General features: G+C 48.7%; 1 protein-coding gene across 1 annotated transcript; it reads left to right on the top strand.

The window, feature by feature from the left end:
• The first annotated feature begins 537 nt into the window (after window positions 1–537).
• CHST7 (carbohydrate sulfotransferase 7) lies at window positions 538–17,423 on the top strand. Its single transcript, XM_080652536.1, has 2 exons — window positions 538–2,158; window positions 15,680–17,423. Exon 1 carries the CDS (start codon window positions 667–669, stop codon window positions 2,125–2,127), a length of 1,461 nt encoding a protein of 486 aa, XP_080508662.1. The 5' UTR covers window positions 538–666; the 3' UTR covers window positions 2,128–2,158; window positions 15,680–17,423.
• Window positions 17,424–17,831: the final 408 nt, after the last annotated feature.

Raw genomic sequence — 17,831 nt, 5'->3', positions numbered from 1 at the left:
GGGGTATGAGACGATGCTCCAACCAACTGAGGCACCGGGCCAGGGCGCAGTCGTGTATTTTTATCTTAGTGGAGAAGAACTCTTAACACTCATCCTGGGCGGATGTGAGCACTGGATGTAGATAGTGACCAGGAATCTTACTCTAAATAGTGTAGAAGCGAGTCTGCCTGTGTTAGAGATGGCCAGGCAGGGGATATGTGACAAGAGAGGCAGTGGAGATCTCTGGGTGGGGGCCACATCCCATCACCGGGTACATTCCGTACACCAGCCCCTCCCTTGCCTGATGTTAATTCATGAAGACTTGACTTCATTACGGAGGAGTTCGCGAAAGGTGGGGTCTGGCTCCGTGCACCCCAGCCGGTGACTCCACCCCCCACCACCCACCCCCGCAACTCCGCCCAGCAGGGAAGGAGGCGGGGAGAACTTGCGGGCGGGGGCGGGGGCGGGCGTCTGCCAAGGCGGCCAATAGGCGGCTGAGCCAAGGGACAGGGGCGCCGCCGCCACCAACACCGCCTCCCAAGTTTCCCCTGCGGAGGCACAGCCCCGGTGGCTCCGCTCCTCCCGGCTCAGAGGGGGCCCACAGGGGCCGAAGGAGCGGACTCCCGACGGGGCTTCTAAGGAAGGGGAGAGGACTGGCGCCCCGCTCGCTCTGAGGGTCGGTGAACGATGAAGAGCCGGCGGCGGCGGCGCAGGGAGTACTGCAAGTTCGCGCTGCTGTTGGTGCTGTACACGCTGGTGCTGCTGCTCATCCCCTCCGCACTGGACGGCGGCCGCGACGGGACCAAGGGCGCCGGGCACTGCCCAGGCCTGCACCGCAGCCTGGGAGTGTGGAGCCTGGAGGCGGCGGCGGCGGGAGAGCGCGAGCGGGGCGCGGAGGCGCGGGGCGCGGCCGAGGGGCAAGGGGGCCCGTCCCCCGCTTCCCCGGGCAACCTCAGCAGCGCCGTCGGGGAGACGCCGTTTGGCGAGAAGCAGCACATCTATGTGCACGCCACCTGGCGCACCGGTTCGTCTTTCCTGGGGGAGCTCTTCAACCAGCACCCGGACGTTTTCTACTTGTACGAGCCCATGTGGCATCTGTGGCAGGCGCTGTATCCGGGAGACGCCGAGAGCCTGCAGGGCGCCCTGCGCGACATGCTGCGCTCGCTTTTCCGCTGTGACTTCTCCGTGTTGCGGCTGTACGCGCCGCCCGGAGACCCCGCCGCGCGCGCCCCGGGCGCAGGCAACCTCACCACGGCCGCTCTCTTCCGCTGGCGGACCAACAAGGTCATCTGCTCGCCGCCCCTGTGCCCCGGCGCGGCCCGCACCCGGGCCGAGGTGGGCCTCGTCGAGGACGCCGCCTGCGAGCGCAGCTGCCCACCCGTGGCTCTGCGCGCCCTGGAGGCCGAGTGCCGCAAGTACCCCGTGGTGGTCATCAAAGACGTGCGCCTGCTGGACCTGGGCGTGCTGGTGCCCCTGCTGCGGGACCCGGGCCTCAATCTGAAGGTGGTGCAGCTTTTCCGAGACCCGCGGGCCGTTCACAACTCGCGCCTGAAATCCAGGCAGGGCCTGCTGCGGGAGAGCATCCAGGTGCTGCGCACCCGCCAGCGGGGCGACCGCTTCCACCGCGTGCTGCTGGCGCACGGCGTGGGCGCTCGGCCCGGGGCCCCTTCCCGCGCGCTGCCCGCCGCGCCGCGCACCGACTTCTTTCTGACCGGGGCGCTGGAGGTGATCTGCGAGGCCTGGCTGCGCGACCTGCTCTTCGCGCGCGGGGCGCCCGTCTGGCTGAGGCGCCGCTACCTGAGGCTGCGCTACGAGGACCTGGTGCGGCAGCCCCGCGCCCAGCTCCGCCGCCTGCTGCGCTTCGCCGGCCTGCGCGCCCTGGCCGCGCTCGACACCTTCGCGCTCAACATGACGCGGGGTTCGGCCTACGGGGCGGACCGGCCCTTCCACCTGTCGGCGCGCGATGCCCGCGAGGCGGTGCACGCCTGGCGGGAGCGCCTGAGCCGAGAGCAGGTGCGCCAGGTGGAGGCCGCCTGCGCCCCGGCCATGCGTCTGCTGGCCTACCCTCGCAGCGGAGAAGAGGGCGACGCCGAGCCAGCCCTGGAAGAGGAGACACCGCAGGAGGTGGAGGCTGATGGCGCCACGTAGCCTCCCATCCGCATCCCGGGGGTAGATCCGGGTAAGGTGACCTGGGGCAGGGAGGGGCAGGGAGGGGTCTGGAGGCGCTTGGACCAGCCCGCAGGGGAGGGCGTGATGCCCTCCCAGATCTCACCCTGTCAGAACGGGTCTGAGTCGGGGCGGGGGCGGGGGCGGGGTGGGGGGAAGCGCTGCTGGCAGAATTTGAGCGTAGCCACCTGCCTCCTCAAGGGAGGGCCCTGACATGAGAGAGGTTAAGTATGGCCGAGCCTGAACCCGGATCTAGGTACTCCCAGTTCCCTCGATGAAGTAGGAGTGAAGGTCATCTGTTGAGAATTGGGGGAGGTGGAGGGGGAGGGGGAGCAGAGGTCTGGGGAGAGCAGAGGAGGTTTGAAAGTCATAATGGAACTTGAGACTGGGAATTGACATGCAGAGCATAGAATTGGGGGGACCATTTGAGGTTGCTGACGATGACTTTATCTGGATGGCAATCTGTGCTGTGGGGAGACTTTTTGCAGCCGTGTCTGCAGGCACAGAGAAAGCCAAAAGCAGGGTTAGGTGGAAAGTTATTGACTCTTATCCTACCTCCCCCACTCTGTCTCATATTTCTTCCCTGCCTCTATCTCTCTGATATGCAGGTTCCAGAACTTTCCTTCTGAGTTCCCAAGCACACAGGCATAGTCAGGCCTCTCTTGCAACAGCTTTGGCCCGTGTGTGTCTCAGGCTCTGGTAGAGTGGCGTAGAATGCACTTGGCTTTCCTCCTGGCTCACGTGGAGTCTCCCCCCACCCCCCATGGCTGGTGTTTGCAGGACGTTTGACCATATCCCATTTACGGCAACTCCCCAAAGCTGCCTGGTCAGCTTCCTCTAGTGCCGACAAGACCTCGGGCCCGGGCTTCCCCTGGCTTCATCCCATCCGTTTGAGAGATGGAACCTTAGATAGGCAGTAGCAGCTTTGGCTGTAACTGCAGAAGGAGCTTTGTGAAAAGACACCCCCCTCCCATTTGTTTTGTTCTCTCTCTGTAAAGTATACATCCTGAGATGCTAAAACGGGGCTTCAATGATCTCAGAATGTGTTCAGTGTCTGGTCAGTACATTGGGCGAGGGAAGAGTTTGTTCTGCATGAGGCTGACTTGAGGAGTCCAGTTAGTGGCATGGGGATAGGTTTCCCCCAAACTGTGTGGGAGTTAGAAGGGTGAAGCTTTCTGCCCTGTGCAGTCCAGGGAAGGAAGAAAAGCAGTGCCGGGGAGGAAGTGACTTAAGTTTCCATTCATTATTTTATAGTATAATTCACTATTCCCCTGGGATGACGCTGTGAGGACAAAGTTGACGATGTTAATGAAGGTGGATATGGTTGTTAATGGAGCCGGGTTTCAGAAGCTGGCTGAATTTTCTCCCAGTAATCCAGTGGTTTTCTATGTCAGTTTCTGTAATTTCTGGGAAGTCTGTGTTCCTTCCTGATTTCCAGAGTAAAGGAAGGTAAGGCAGGGCGACTTGTCACATCTTAACAAAACATCCTTTGATCTGGTAATACTGTATTTACAGACGTAAATAACATAATGGTGCCTCCTTCAGAGGCCTGAGGGAACCCCTCTCCAGGGCAAATGCTGCATTTTATGACTCTCTGAATGGACAGTCTCCCAGAAACTTTCACTTTCCCCCCATTTTAAAACATATATTTTTATTGATGTCAGAGAGGAAGGGAGAGAGAAACATCAATGATGAGAGAGAATCATGGATCGGCTGCCTCCTGCACACCCCCTACTGGGATCAAGCCTGCAACCCCGGCATGTGCCTTTGACCGGGAATCCCCAGTTTTATTGACATTTATTGAGTGCTGATTGGGGTGCGATAAGAAACAGAATAGAGAGGAGGGTTGGAGGACAAAGCATCATCTTCAAGGAAGTTATAAAGATGGACTATGGGGGAGACACTGGTGCTGCGGGGACATCTGGGAGCCAGTTTTAAGCTCTTCCATACTTTGGTGACTAATATCTTCCTCCCACATTTCTGCTGGAATTATTGGGCACTTACCATGTCTCCACCAACATTATTGACCCACTGATGAGTTTCTAAAACCCTGCCAGGCTCTACTTTAGGGAAGAGAAGGGAACGGATCCTTATGTACCATGCATTGAGTTGGGCATTGTACATATATCATTATTTGGACATGTTATCAATTTTACAGATGAGGAAGCTGAGACTCAGAGGAGTTAAGTAATTTGCCTGAAGTCACACTTGGGCTGGTGAGGGTGAAGCAGCTTTGGTGTTTGAGCCTAGAGCTCAGAATCTCTCCATTATAACACACCCTTACCTGGCCTCCCTTAGCATTCCCTGGCAGCACCGTTGGTACTCCAGCCAGACTTAGAGACTAATCTGGGGTGATAAACACATTTAGCTTTATTACTAATATCTTCCAACTACTGAACAAATCGATAAAATATCCTGGAGCTGCCAACAACAACGTACACAGGATAGCTGGTAACTCTACAGCCAGCCTCCCCATGGCTTGCCTTCTCATGGGGCATCTGACCATGCCCTCAGCTCATCCGTGAAGAAGGGCTACACATTAATTGACCTGAGTAACTTCTGGATGGTCCAGACCTGACAAGCAGGATTTGCCAGGGTGGGAGTCGGTGCAATTTTTTCAGGGCTGGATGGGAACCTCAGCACCTTGAATCAAGTTACCAAGGACCCAGGCCCTTTCCATCTTTTTGGGTTTCATGCACCGGCTTATCTTCCCACTGTCACAAGATGGTAGCCTCAGCAACAAGCATCACTTCCTCACACAACTACTAAAATGCAGACAGGAAAGAAACTGATTAGCAAGTAAGGAGTGGAAAAGTTTTTCCCTGTCTGTCTCTCTTTCCTTCAATCTGGTTATAGAAACCTTTCCCAGAATCCCCTGCCCCCAGCTAGCTTCCTTTTACGTCTCACTGGCTAGAACTGACTGGTCCAAAAATCGGTGGAAGTGACTAGGATCATCATGTTTGGCCACATTACATTCACCTGAGGAGCTCTGGTTTCTAATGTCAATACCTGAGCTCCACCCCTGAAGATATTGATGTAATTGGTCCGGCATTGGGATGTTTTATTTTTTATTTTTTTTAAAATATATTTTATTGATTTTCTACAGAGAGGAAGGGAGAGGGATAGAGAGTCAGAAACATCGATGAGAGAGAAACATCGATCAGCTGCCTCCTGCACACCTCCCACTGGGGATGTGCCCGCAACCAAGTCACGTGCCCTTGACCGGAATCGAACCTGGGACCTTTCAGTCCGCAGGCTGACGCTCTATCCACTGAGCCAAACTGGTCTTGGCATGGCATTGGGATGTTTTAAAAAGTTCCCCAGGTGACTGGCTGAACTGTAGAGAGACGTTGAGGACCCCTGGCTTAGACCAGTCATGGTTCATCCCCCAGGCTAGGTTGTTGCCACGGGAACAAGATCAGGATGGGGGGGGGCTGTTCATGAGCAGCAAACTGTCTGCCACAGAAATTTCTGTTAAAGAACTTGGAATTGTGAAATTCCAAGCAGATGTAGGGTGTTAATGGGGAAAGGGGAAAATGTTTTAAATTATTCATGACTACAGTTCCAAGCAGACCGATGTGCTGTCCTATCCTTTTCAGCATGTCTTCCTCTCACCTCTAACCTTGGTAGGACCCAGGCTTTCATTCCTGGAGGCATTTAAGACACCTCGAAAGGAGATAAGTGCACTCTACCCTAGTTCCCAAGAGTCAGAAAGCTTTCTTTCTAAGGAAATCATCCAAACAGAAAAAGCAATGACCAGCTACCCCCAAGTCCCTAACAGCATTTTGAAAGTCATTCCATTTTAATCAGGTTATTATGCTCCAAATGGCGTATGTATAAATATTACTGCAAGGAGAACCTCGTGCTTTAACACAGATGAAAAGGCATTTGTTAAACATTGTTCCTACACAGATTTCTCATTCAAGAAAATTTGTTTGTTTCCAATTGTAAGGCATTGTGGGTTCTGTGTTCATGCTAGAGGGATGGAAGTTAGGAAGGAAAGTGCATGTGTGTGTATGTGTGCACACGCATGCACGTGTGTGTGTGTGTGTGTGTGTGTGTGTACGTGTGTACACATAGATAGGTACCTGAGTGGGAGGGCTTCAGTAAGGTGTAAACAATTTTTATTTTATTTTTAAATATATATTTTTTATTTCAGAGAGGAAGGGAGAGGGAGAGGGAGATAGAAGCATTATGATGAGAGAGAACCATTGATCAGCTGCCTCCTGCACGCCCCACACTGGGGATCGAGCCCACAACTCGGGCATGTGCCCTGACTGGGAATCAAACCGTGACCTCCTGGTTCATAGGTCGACACTCAACCACTGAGCCATGCCAGTCGGGAGTCTTTACACATTTTCTCTATGCTCCCAAGAGCTGTCCTTATAGTCTGGGGGAGGGCAGAAGTGTGAATTTGCAGTTGCTGAGGCGGGACTCAGAGAGTTTTCAAAGAGGTGTTGTTGGGTTTTTTTTGTCTAGGCAGAAATTTTCTTCTCATGTATACACATGCAGTATAAATAGTTGGCAATGATGCTTTAAAAAAAAAACGTTTATAAGTAGCTGGCTTACAATTCCTCAGTACGCCTTTTCTCAGGCTCAGCATGAGCAACACAGAAAAGAATGAAACTAAAAGCTGAACTGGCCTTGCTTTTTTTGTGTCTGACGTTCTAGTCGCACAAGATGACTAATAAATAAACCTCCCTCTCTGTGAGGGCTTCTGATCCCTCATCCTCTTGCTTCCTAATGGAACCAAAGGAACTTGCTCCACTGAAAGAAACATTTCTGCTTAGGTGCAGTTTAGAGAAAGAACGGTAGAGACTGAGAAACCTTGGCCCAAGTTCAAGAACACAGGGAAGTGAACTGTTAGGGAGCTGAATAGGAAGTAGCTTCAATTGGAGAAAAGTTGCAGCGCTCAGTGATATGTTCCTGAGAATTGGAGCCCTTCAGTTTTGCTCCCTGCCCCCCATGGCCCACAGGCACCAAGCCAGCAGCCCGGTTTGACATTTCTGCAGCTGGTCTTGCTCACATTAAAGACCATCATGCTGGATGCTGGGAAGAAATTGGAACATCAGCTGATAGTGAATATATATATATAGGGTGTCCCAAAAAATGTATGCACAGTGTTTAGCCGTTAGCGCAATTGATTTTTCTTTCTTTTCAGATTTGACCCATTGGAATGAATAATTATTCCAAGTGTGTATACATTTTTGGGACACCCTGAATATATATATCATCACCCGAGGAGGATATAATTTGAGAGAGAGAGGGAAAGAGAGAGAGAGAGAGAGAGAGAGAGAAACATCGATCAGTTGCCTCCCATACACACCCTAACCAGGGATGGAACCTGCAACCTAGGCATGTGCCCTGACCAGGAATCGAACCCACAACCTTTTGGTGCATGAGATAACACTCTAACCAATTGAGCCACCCGGCCAGGAATGACAGTGAATATTTTAAATTAGAAGATTAAGTGGATGTGAAAAACAACCAGCAGATCTGACTTCCATTCTGACCATGTTTGTTTGGAGTAAGCAGATTCTCCTCCCGTGAAGAGTCACGTGCCAAAAATAATCACCAAGGGAGACAGGTTTTTACTCATGGAATGGAAGCCCTTTCTGTGAACACTCCTGTCACAGGCCCCAGTAGGCAGCCCCACAAGGCACAGGGAGAGTTGTGAGGGCCCAGGGCAGTCTTTGGGCTATGCCAGTGGTCAGCAAACTGCGGCTCTGTTGACTAATGAGTTTGCCGACCACCGGATAGGGGCTTAATCACAAGGAACAACAACAGCCTGTAATTATTGGAATCGAGGGTCTAGGTCAGTGGTCGGCAAACTCATTAGTCAACAGAGCGGCAAACCACGGCTCGCGAGCCGCAGTTTGCCGACCACTGGGCTATGCCATCCAGAAGCCTCACATCTGGGCGAAATCCAAATGCCCAGAGGGATGGTTTGGAGAGATAATATTGTGTGATTAAGATTGTTTGGGCCTGGCCAGGGTGGCTCAGTGGTTGAGCGACAACCCATGAACCAGGAGGTCACGGTTTGACTCCCGGTCAGGGCACATGCCTGGGTTGGGGGCTCGATCCCCAGTAGGGGGTTGCAGGAGGAAGCCAATTGATGATTCTCTCTCACCATTGATGTTTCTCTCTCTCTAACCCTCTTCCTTTCTCTGAAATCAATACAAACATATTTTTAAAAAAGATCGTTTGGGGGTGGTAACCAGCAGCTTAGAATTCTAGCAGAGAAAGCAGCCTAACTGAAGGTCTGACTCAGAACATTACAGAGACATTCATAAGGTATGGGAGCCGGTAGGGGTGCGAAACTGAGTTCTTTTATAAAGGTGATGAACTGAAGAGAGTTCTGAGCAACCCCCAGAGTGACCTGGGAGGCTAACTAAAGCAGTCCTTACATACATACAGATAAGGTGAACATGAAGGAAAAATGTCCCAACTGAGAAGTCACTTTCCCCATGACTAAGACCAGACATTACCAAAAAGGATGCATTCCTGCCTTGGAGAGATTATGGGAACAGTAAGCCAAAAATACTAAGATGAAGATAATGTTTTAAAAATAGGACTTCCTTTCAAACAGCGTGGAGTTTGGCATATGTTAAATAGACAGATTTTGGAAGCAATGAAAGCAGATGCTGTCTCTTGCTCTAATAAAGAGTATCACCAACACAGATGTAATAAAGGAAAACAATACATTTTTTCAGGTTCTGCAAACAACAAAGAGTTACATGTTGTTGCCTACGGATAGCAAAGGGGGCTATTTTGGGAAAAAGAGAGAGAGAGAGAGAGAGAGAGAGAGAGAGAGAGAGAGAGAGAGAGAGAGAGATGGTTGGCTGAAAAGAAGCACTCCCCCAAAGAACAACAAAACTCTTAGCATGATTGAATGCTTTTTAAATTAATTCTATTTTTATTTCTCAACAATCAAGAGGGAAGAGAAATACTTTTAACCTCAGGAAAAATCCATGTCCTGCTCCTCAGTATGGCCATCTCTGGCAATCCTACAGGCCCCGGGGGAGCACTGGTTTACATGCTCTAGTGTCCTATGCCAACATAAACCTACTCTCAGCCATGGGGCCACTTTATCCCCACCAGCTTGTGGACAGGGCTAGGAAAGGGAGGAACAGACACAGTGCCTCACTCTGCAGGGAGAGCTGCCGGAAGTGACGGGCTGGACTTCGGGTGACACACAGACTCTGTATATTGACCAGACATCCTAACCCAGCCGTGGGCAAACTACAGCCCGCAGGCCGGATCCGGCTGTTCTATCCGGTTCTCTTGCTCTCCCCTCTGCTCCTTTACTTTGAATGTATATTAGTTCACACAAACACTCCATCCATGCTTTTGTTCCGGCCCTCCGGTCCAGTTTAAGAACCCATTGTGGCCCTCGAGTCAAAAGTTGGCCCACCCCTGTACCTGTGAGTCCTAAAACTGATGAAGGCAGCCCCAGTGCCCAGCACCCGTTTAGCCACGCCATTGGCTGATAGCTCCAGTGGAGGACAAAGGGTCGCCTGAGTGGCAGCTGTAAGCTCTGTTCACTTCCCAGCCCCATGCCCTTGCTAACCCCTGCCATCTCCCTTGGTGGATGACAAACATCTGTAGGTGGGTGGTCAAATATGTTTTAAATACTGACTCAGTTCCTTTATTTGACTTGGGAATGACCTTACTCACAAAAGCAATTATGTCTGCCAATTAAAATTGTATCTCAGAGCAGTTCAATGAACGGAAAAAACAAAAGTCAACTAGGCAAATTCAGCTGTTTTCAAATTTTATTAATACTGGTTAGGAGCACATTCATTTTGTTCTCAAGTGAACTCAAGAACTTGGGAAAATTTTAGTTGGGGTTGGGGTATGATAAAATTGGAAACATTATTATTTAGTTCTATTGGGGGAATATAATGGCCATTTAATCATTGCACTGGCTGACCCTGGGGCTTGACTAATGACTCGCATGGATTGAGAGATTTTACTCTGATTTCTGGAGCAGAAAAGTGGGTCTTTTCCTCCCACCGTGGACAGAGAAAAGGGTAGGATGGCAGCTTAGCTCTTTACATGGGTTGCTCAGGTCCAGGCAAATGACCTCTCCTCTGATTTCTCCCTGAAGTCCCCAGGCAAGAGATTTGTTTGTGTTTGTGTGTGTGTGTGTGTTTTACTCCGTCCCTGTTTTCATCTGAAGCAAGAGTTGTTTCAAGTATTAAATACAACTGAAACTAATATTGACTAGCCCAAGTGTGACAGCACTCCCTGCCACTTAACTTTTCAGATGGAAAGTCTGAAAGTGATTTATCCCATTTGTGCTGTTTAAAGTGCATTTCTAGGCTATTTCGTGGTGCAGGGGGGAGTTACAGTTAGATTAGCAAACTGTTTCCTATTACAGTTTGCTTTAGATTCACAATGGAGGGATGCTTGCACTTTGATATTTCTAGTATTTCAAGTATTATTTTGCCATCATTCCTAAGCAGTTCCCTTTAAAAAAAAGTCAATAACTTAATGGTTCTATTGTTGTAAACATTGTCAGTCATTTCCGTTTTCCTTGGCACTGCATTTCACTGATTGGAGGTGAAAACAGGAAGGTTAAGAAAGCTTAACCCCAGTTAATGGATAAGCTTAGATGGTAACATCATCTACAGAGGGTGGCTCCAGGGTCAGATGCTGGGAGAAGACCCTACAAGAACGCTTTGCCATTGAAAAGGAGGCTAACAAAGTCCTCAGGCCATTTGTTCTGGAGTGGGTCCAGGAGGAAGACTGTTACAATGGGCTGAAAAGTAATTCACCAGTGATAACGGGACCTGCTGAATACCCGGAAATCTCAGGCCCCTCAGCCCAAGTGCCAAGTTGCAGCACCAACTTTTAGCATCTGTGAAGTCTCTTTTGGTGGTAAACCCAGGATGCTGCACCTGGCACAAGCAAATGGGCAGGGACAGATGAGTACTTTCAGATACAAAAACAAGAGAAACTTGAAGAAGGGTGGGTAAAAATCTACAAGTGTGGTTCAAGCAGTGAAGTAATGTGTCCAAGCAAGTTCCCAGATCCACTTGGGAGGCCCAGGGCTCAGTATCTGACTTGAAAGAGGACAGGAAGACCACCGAGAGAGGCAGAGCTGCAAGTTCATATGGTTGAATCTTCTGTTCTCACACTTTAAAGCAAGCAGGAAGTTGATTCTTTTTCCTCCCCCATCCCAGCTGAAAAAAGTATGATTAAAATGCTGAGTGTGTCTTCCTGAGTTATTCTGCGATAGCCTGGGAGGCTCAGCACAACCAACTGCATGCAATCACAGTCCAGGCTCCTTCACCCAGAAAGAAGTTTCCCTTTGATGGCAATGAGGCTATTTGGAGGTCACCCAGCTGCATTTAGAGTCCAGCTGGTCATTTAAATACTCAGGGGAACTGTAGCAAAGGCCATAAAATATACACAACTCATTGGAGTATGACTTTGAATCTTTAAGTAAACAATCCTTTTTTTTAAGTGCAAGGGAACTTGTGAATTTAGTATTAAGGAATGACTTCATATTGCAATGCCACATATTAAAAAACCCTTTTATGCACGATTTACAAAACAATGGTATACAGAAATCATATATCACTGCTTGGGGTACTCCATTAAAAAGTGAGACATGGTTGTTACAAGGTAATTTTATTTACTTGCAGCAAATGAAGGAGACACAGGAGATTCATATCCAAAGCCCTGCCTTGCTAAGGGAAGCTTAGCCATTAATTATATGCACTATTTGGTCAATTATCTATCTATATATATAAAAGCCTAAGCAACCATTACGACAGAATGACTGGAATGACCAGTCAACCAGTAGCTATGATGCGCACTGACCCCCAGGGGACAGACGCTTAATGCTGGAGCTGTCCCTTGGTGGTCAGTGTGCTCCCACAAGGGGAGCACTGCTCAGCCAGAAGCCGGGCTCAGGACTGGCGAGCGCAGTTATGGTGGCAGGAACCTCTCCCACCTCCGCCGGCAGTGCTACCAAGCAGCGGCAGCAGGCATAGTTGGCTGGGATAAGTGTGAGCAACACCATGCCCAGCCCCAGTTTGGGCTTCTCCCTGGCCACCTGCCGTTTGACGCACCACTACATCCCCTGAGGGGTCCCGGATTGTGAGTGACTGTGTCATAACTTATAAACTGCTGCATCCCACACACAGTTAAACAAGGAATGTGACTTCTGCAGTATTTGAAAAAGAGATCTGTGGCTGCTTAATCCTAATTCATCAGAAGAATCTCCAAACTGTCCACATCCTGTTTATTCTACATGGGGATAAACATGCATTCCTATATATTGGGAACAGTCTCTTAGATTTAAAAATTAAAACCTGGCAAGGCTACTCTGACACTGAAAAGACAGGGTGATGCAGCGGTGACATGCATGGACTCTGGCTTACACATTTTGTGGTCAGCCCTGATTCTGACACTTATAACTGTGTTACAAAGCCAATTACTTAACTTCTTTCTGCTTCAGTTTTTCCACCCATAATATGGGGAAAATGGTACTGCCTCAGAAGGATCGTGTTATGTACTACTTTTTATAATCAGGGCAAAAAAATGTAGCTGCCCATACAACAGCAAGATGCCTTTCACCTGTATGAAAAGTATGGTCACTGGTGCATGCAGCATCCCGGATTGCGAGAGGGATGCCCAACTGCTGGTTTTGGGCCTAAACTGGCAGTCGGACATCCCCCGAGCGGTTCCGGATTGCAAGAGGGATGTCTGACTGCCGGACATCCCCTGAGGGGTCCAGGATTGCAAGAGGGCGCAGGCTAGGCTGAGGGCCCACCCTCCACTGTGCACGAATTTCGTGCACTGGGCCTCTAGTATGTTCACATCTTCTTTATAGTTGGCTACTTTCATGCCATTGAGTTTCTTGTCAGCTCATCCTGTTTACTGCTGCATCTGCAAAATACTGTGCTATACTTTAACATTTAGCAAGAAATAATATTTAGAACTGCCCAGACCTTGAGATCCTTGTCCTATCTAACAAAATCTCTATAAATCTTTAAATTAATTGTATTAAGATAATTTTGGAATTCTCTATTTTTTATTATCATACAACATAGGTCTTTAAATACTTTTGACTTAGAAATGACCAGAAGGGTTTACATTTGTTTTAGGTGGTTCAGGCAGTAACAAACATTTTCATTCTCCCCAAATTCTGGGTAAGTGGAAATAGTTTTAACCAAGAAGTTTAGTAGCTTAACATTTAATTTTTCATTGTCAAACATCTAGTAGTTGAAAGACAGGGCAAGGCTAGCTACTTGGTCATTGCAGATGGCTGATAAACTGAATGATTGGGTCTTAAATATGCATCCAAAGTTGAATATTTCATAGCTCCAACATAAGAGGGCCCCACAGTATTAAGAAGAGTGGTATCTGGAGTGAATTTAATTTTTAATCCTATGTCTAAAACATTGGGGACTTAAGAATTTTGAGAAACGTCACACTAAGAATTAATGGAAATAGGAATCAAGATGGTGGCATAGGCAAATGCCTGTACTCGCCACCTCTCAAAACCACATCAAAATTACAACTAAAATTAAGGACCCAGCTCAAGTGACTGGGGAGGCTGAGCCAATGGGCCCTATAGAACACCTACTACACAAGGCACTCTACCAACTCAAGGAGACATAGCAGCTCTACCCAATACATAGAAACAAACACAGGGAAGCAACCAAAATGAAGAGACAAAGAAATATGTCACAAATGAAAGAAATGAAAGAAAGCAAACTACTGGATATAGATTTCAAAACCACAGTTATAAGGTTACTCAAGAATCTTCTGGAAACCTCCAAGGAACTTAGTGAGACTTTCAAGGATCTTAGTGAGAATGCCAAACACATGGAAAAAGACCAGTCAGAAATTAAGCATACACTGACTGAAATAAAGAATAATATACAGGTATTCAACAGTAGAGGATTCTAAGAATCAAATCAATTATTTGAAATATGAGGAAGCAAAAAATAACCAGAAGAGCAAAAAGAAATAAGAATCCAAACTATGAAGATCGTGTAAGGAGCCTCTGGGACAACTTCAAGCATACCAGCATTCGTATTATGGGGGTGCCAGAAGAAGAGAGAGAGCAAGATGTTGAAACCCTATTGAAAGAAATAATGACAGGAAACTTCCCCCACCTGGTGAAAGAAATAGACTTACAAGTCCAGGAAGCACAGAGAGCCCCAAACAAGAGGAACCCAAAGAGGACCACACCAAGACACATCATAATTAAAATGCCAAGAGCAAAAGACAAAGAGAGGATATTAAAAGCAGCAAGAGAAAAACAGCTAATTACCTACAAGGGAGCACCCATACGACTGTCAGCTGATTTCTCAACAGAAACTATACAGGCCAGAAGGGAGTGGCAAGAAATATTCACAGTGATGAATAGCAAGGACCTACAACCAAGATTACTCTACCCAGCAAAGCTATCATTCAGAATTGAAGGTCAGATAAAGAGCTTCACAGACAAGAAAAAGCTAAAGGAGTTCATCACCACCAAACCAGTATTATATGAAATGTTGAAGGGTATTCTTTAAGAAGAGGAGGAAGAAGAAAAAGATCAAAATGTGAACAACAAAATGGCAATAAATACATACCTATCAACAACTGAATCTAAAAATCAAAATAAACTAATAAGAAATCTAATGAACAGAATAAACTGGTGAATAAAATAGAATCAGAGGCATGGAAATGGAACAGACTGATGATTCTCAGGGAGAAGAGGGATGGGGAGGGAAGAGATTAAACAAAAATCTTATATGCATACTAGAGGCCCAATGAACGAAATTTGTGCAAGAGTAGGCCTTCCTTCCCCCAGCTGCCGGCACTGGCTTCCCTCCGGCACCCAGGACCTGGGCTTCTCTCGCAGCCCCAGCTTCGTAGAAGGATGTCTAGTCTAATTAGCATATTACGCTTTTATTATTATAGATATGCATTACCTATAGACACAGACAATAGGGTGGCGAAGGCCTGGGGTGGGGTGGGAACCAGGTGGAGGGAAGCAATTTGGGGTGGGGGGAAGAGGGACATCTGTAATAATCTCAACAATAAAGATTAAAAAGAGAATTAATGGACATGTTTATATTTTAAACACAACAAAAATATTGAAAATGGTAGGAAATTTGCTGATAGTGTTTTTAGTCTCCTTGGGGGCTACAGTTATAGCTTCAATGCCACCTCTTTCCCCCACTCTACCTAGCAGGTCTCAGAAAGCCCTATTTTCCTTATCAGGCACCCCACAGCAGCAGCTGCAGAAAGCACAGTCACACTGACAGAAGTACCCCCATCTTTTTCCTGTCTTTATTCTCACCTAACCCCTCTTGGGTAACACTTATTCCTGGACTGTCTTTACAAAGCAGAAATAATAGATACTGGTTCAGTATGGATTTCTAGCATTGAATAATGCAGCTTAGATAAGGAAGATTAAAGGTTTAATATTTAAGAGGCCTTATATCGTCAGGATTCAACAGGTTTTCTGTTTGTGAATTTTGGTGTTCTGAAGTTCAAACATCCTTTGTTCCTTTCCTTCCAGGTCAGTCATCATGAACGGAGCACTCAGCATGTTGCCCCAGCACTGGAGAAGCCATGCTCTGGAGGCAATCTATCATGCTGTCAGAGACTGGGACTTGATTTGGTACCAACTGCTGTGCAATTCTGGAGAGCAGGAATATCATGAACTTTTTAAATAACTAATGGCCCGGTGCACAAAATCCATGGACATTAAAAGGGGATTAATTAGAGGAAATATTTTAATATTGCTATTTGCCCTTTATAATAGAAGTGTCAGAGATGAAAGAAAATTAGTAAAATGTATATGAAAATCTTCCTCCTGTCAGAGTTTTGGGCACACCGTGGGACCCAGAGTCAAGTCCCTGCCCACCCTCGGCACCTCAAAATCGTGCAAGACCCAGACCAAGCCAGCCCCACCCCCATAGGGCAAGATCCAGACCCGCCCAGCCCCACCCTTGTCAAGCCCCGCTGGGCGGGGGGGACGGCCTGAGGTCCCCTGGCCTGGTGCCAGGAGGGGAGCGCAGCCTCAGGTCCCCCATCAAGCCCCGCCAGGTGTGGGGAGCAGCCTCAGGATCCCTGTTAAACCCCACCTGGTGGGGGGTGTGCAGCCTCAGGTCCCCCAGCACCAGGGTGGGGGGCATGGCCTGAGTTCCCCCAGCCTGAGGTCCCCTGGCCCAGCACCAGGGTGGGAGGCACACCTTGAGGTCTCCTGTCAAGCCCCACTGGGTAAAGGGCTCGGCCTCAGGTCTCCTGGCCCGGTGCCAGGGTGGGGGGCATGGCCTGAGGTCCCCCGGTCTGGTGCCAGGAGGGGAGCGCAGCCTCAGGTCCCCCATCAAGCCCCGCCAGGTGTGGGGAGCAGCCTCAGGATCCCTGTTAAACCCCACCTGGTGGGGGGTGTGCAGCCTCAGGTCCCCCAGCACCAGGGTGGGGGGCATGGCCTGAGTTCCCCCAGCCTGAGGTCCCCTGGCCCAGCACCAGGGTGGGAGGCACACCTTGAGGTCTCCTGTCAAGCCCCGCTGGGTGAAGGGCTCGGCCTCAGGTCTCCTGGCCCGGTGCCAGGGTGGGGGGCATGGCCTGAGGTCCCCCGGTCTGGTGCCGGGGCAGGGGGCATGGCCTGAAGTCCCCTGCCCTGGCCCAGCTCCACACAGCCTCAAGTCCCTGCTGATTGCTTGTTAAGACTTGTTATGGGAACTCGGCCTCCAATGTGGGTGCAGCCATCTTGTGTTATGGAAACCCCACCTCTGCTGTGGGTGCCGCCAGCTTTGTGATGGTGTGATGGTCAATTTGCATATTCCCTCTTCATTAGATAGGATGAGGGACACATTGGTTGAAACAAAGTTTCCAGTAAGGAAGCGCAATGTGGATAATTATGGCAATAAAATAGGAAGAGCTTTAGTTCCCAGCCTGAACCTGCTTCGGCTGGAGCCATTTCAACAAGGCGTCCTCACAACAAAGAAGAGATGTGATTGGTACCATTTCCCATCAGCAGGTGTCTGGACAAAACAATGTGAATAAGGGCCAAGCACAGTCCTGTGTATCTTGATTAAATTACGCAATTAAATAAAAGTCTAGGTGATATTGTTTTAAACCTGACTCATCCAACCCTTCTTCAAACAGCTTCCCTTGCCACCATCCCTGAACTGATTTTTAAAAAGTAATTTCTCTCTCTGTACAGTGGGAGAGAAATGAACTGCAACAATTTTTTTGCTTTTAAATTGTTCCATTTGGTGTTTTTGTAATTATACTATTAAATGACTGAGTCATGCTAATGACAGGATTTGTTTGGTTTGTTTTGCTAGGAAGCTTCAGATTTTATGATGTAGTTCGATTGAATGGTTCTGGGAAAAGCTAGTCTACATACAAAGGAATATGAAGACTATAAAATAAACCGCATGTTGGGTTCAAGATTCTTAGCAATTATCCAACATTTAAAGCCTACTAAAGAGAGTTTCAGGCCAGGAAAAGTCACAGGAAGATATGAGTTGAAAGTGGTTCTTTTAATCCTAAGGCACATGTTGCCATGATTTTTAGACCAGGGGTTGGCAAAACCATTTTCTGAGAAGAGCCAGACAGTAAATAGTTCCTGCTTTGTAAGCAAACTAGTAGCCCTGCGCATGAATCTGTGTGCCAGTAGCTCCCCAGTAGCTCGCTGCCCCGCTCTCCTGTAGCTCTCC

Source organism: Plecotus auritus (assembly GCF_963455305.1).
Source record: "Plecotus auritus genome assembly, chromosome: X".
NCBI lineage: Eukaryota > Metazoa > Chordata > Mammalia > Chiroptera > Vespertilionidae > Plecotus > Plecotus auritus.
Note: the sequence above shows the minus strand (reverse complement) of the source record. Positions and strands in the feature narration are given on the sequence as shown.

Coding starts and splice junctions, on each gene's coding strand:
- CHST7 (XM_080652536.1), top strand. CDS start 667: ATGAAGAGCCGGCGGCGGCGGCGCAGGGAGTACTGCAAGTTCGCGCTG.